The 2,471-nt window shown below is 46.7% G+C and overlaps 1 protein-coding gene across 1 annotated transcript; it reads right to left on the bottom strand.

Moving 5' to 3' along the window:
• Positions 1-1,142: 1,142 nt before the first annotated feature.
• On the bottom strand, positions 1,143-2,137 carry LOC147906367 (uncharacterized). Its single transcript, XM_087384611.1, has one exon. It carries the CDS (start codon positions 2,117-2,119, stop codon positions 1,550-1,552), a length of 570 nt encoding a protein of 189 aa, XP_087240737.1. The 5' UTR covers positions 2,120-2,137; the 3' UTR covers positions 1,143-1,549.
• Between the last annotated feature and the right edge of the window lie 334 nt (positions 2,138-2,471).

Below are 2,471 nucleotides of genomic sequence, written 5' to 3' on the forward strand. Positions count from 1 at the left end.
ATGAGTTCTCAACCAAACTATAGAGTCATGCAACAATGTGTCCTCCAGGAAGGCCATTACTGTTTTACCTGTTCCAGCTGCTTGATTCTCTCCATCAGACTGTTGTGCTCCACTAGCATCTTGTTGTGTAGCATGCTTGGGTTCTAGGATTGACGGTGGCAGGAAACCTTCAGCTTCCTCCTTGCTAGACGTGGGGAGCCTCGACTCTCTCGGAGTCTGCCTAGGATTGCGACTCTCTCATCGTTCGTCTTTGCATGTTGTGCCTCCGTTGGTTGAGGGCAACCCGACTCTGGATGCATATGCTCCGCTTCCACTGGCTCTGCTTTTGTTAGTTCGATTGCCTCCTCCTTCACCACTTGGAGTGTTTGCATGCGTGGTGGCAGAGCTACCGGAGGCTCCCGCCGAAGCTCAACTTTCACCATTGCTTCCAATCCCGCCTCTGCGCTTGGGAGACGGAGCTGTGTAGGCTTTGTGTAGCTCTTTGGAGGCCAGGGACCCATCTATACCAGAAGTGCTAGGAGTAAGATGCGCATCTGGGGGAAGACTGAAGAAGCCCCCTCGTGGCTTCTGAGCTGCATGCACATAAGAGGGACTAAAAAGTGTCCCCTTTGACCATCTTGGCCATGTTGAGTTAGCTCAAGTGGAGCGAATCGAGATAGGACACGTGTGCAAGTATGGACTGTAGACGTGGCAACGAGAGACCTTCACATTAGGTACCCAACAATTCTTAAGTAAAGACATGTAGCGTTCGGGACCACTACAGTTGTACCACCTCTTTCACATCTTGCAGCCCTGTACACATCAATAAATTAATGAGTCTAGATCCGCCATTTTTCAATTTTTAATTTGTAAGCGTTTCCCAAAGAACTTGAAAATAGTTTTGCTCTCTTTGAACTGGCAAAAAATTCGCCGTGATAGATTGAAACAACTTCCACGAGTTCCATATAAATTGGCGGGCATTCAAACATTTTGGGTTGACTTTACATCTTAGGAAAATTGTATTGCAGTCCGAGTTAAACGTGCGAACCGGAGCTTTCAATGTCTAAAATCTGTTTCATCTACAAAAACGATGATTTCTTTTATTTCATAAGAGTCACGACAGTTTTGTTTTTGAGGTTAGTCTTCTAACACGCTTTCATTTTTTGAGTTATAGGATCATCTTGCCTTAAAAGTACATTTAGAGCGTTAGAAACAACTCTGTTATTTGCTTTAGGGAAGTAGGCTCACTCTTGTAAGAACGTAGTTTCTCACTATCCATAGTGTTGAGCTCCTAGCTTCATACGAATATGTTCTTCAAATTTCATTTTGTAGTCCTTGCAGATGAGGCCGCGTAACTTTTTAGACTCGTGCGTTCTTGTAATATTAAAGATGATGAAGGCAATTGGACACAAGTTAAGTTTTGCATCTACCCACGGATCCGTTTCCCACTGGTGCACGGACTAAAGGAAAGAAAAACAAATGACACAGCGGAGCGAGGTCAAAGTCTAGAAACTAAGCTGGCTGGCTGCATTAGTATGGTGAGCGGCTAAAGATGTGTAATTTAGTAAGTCTAATTTAACTGCAGCTCTATGGGAGGATCTGGAATCCTGATGTGAGCAGTGAAATGGTAGACGATGTAAATGGAGACATTGCTGTGCAGAACACCGACGACGTAACCTTGGTCTCCCCGGAAGTCGATGGTACCACCCGTGATTCCATACTCCATTCCAGATTGTCGGACCAGGTTGAATTCACCATGGGTGCTGAAGACGCCACGGTGGACGCCGTCGTCGTAGGTGACGGTGCACAAGTGCATATCGCTCTCGTATTTGGGGTCGGGGTACTGGGAGAGGTTGATGGAGATGCATCTCTCAGCACCCAGGCGCGTGGAGTTGCGGTCAGGGGTGGCGGTGAGGGGCAAGTCCATGGCCGTCACGAGGCCAAAGCCGGTGGTGAAGCTGGGATCAATGGGCGGCAGTATCGTGACGAGGTTCACACCAACGTCGTGGTGCATGTAGTAGTCTAGAACAAGCGATCGTTGTGCGAGTACCACACACGAAGTTGCCAGCAGCAGCACCAGCCAGAGCGTGAAGCCGAGCTGGGCACTGGCGAAGCGTCGGGCGGACTGAGCAGTCGGCATAGTGAGAGGGTGGAGAGACGGAGGCGCTGAATTACTTGCAGCTTGTCCAGCTATATATAAGCAACAGGGCAACCACAAAATTTATGGCCAATTTGCGCGAAAAAAACTCGTCTTTAAACTAAACCTAAATGACCAACCAACACGAGAAGCTCTCGTCTTTAAATAGTTCCGGTACTGCTGCACGACAAGAGCTACTTCTTAAAATGTTCATTACAGATTCCATCAAAGGGTAGCTCCTATTCGCTCTCACGCTTTATTAGCACTGCCTTCCGCTATTTTTTTATTGAAAGAGGTCTACTTTTTTTTTAAAAAAAATTACTCAGAAGTTAGCAAATGACATCTCATACAAAAT

This window comes from Dipteris shenzhenensis, chromosome 1, assembly GCF_047967505.1.
Source record: "Dipteris shenzhenensis isolate YYH24624 ecotype China chromosome 1, Dip_SZ_1.0, whole genome shotgun sequence".
Taxonomy (NCBI): Eukaryota; Viridiplantae; Streptophyta; class Polypodiopsida; order Gleicheniales; family Dipteridaceae; genus Dipteris; species Dipteris shenzhenensis.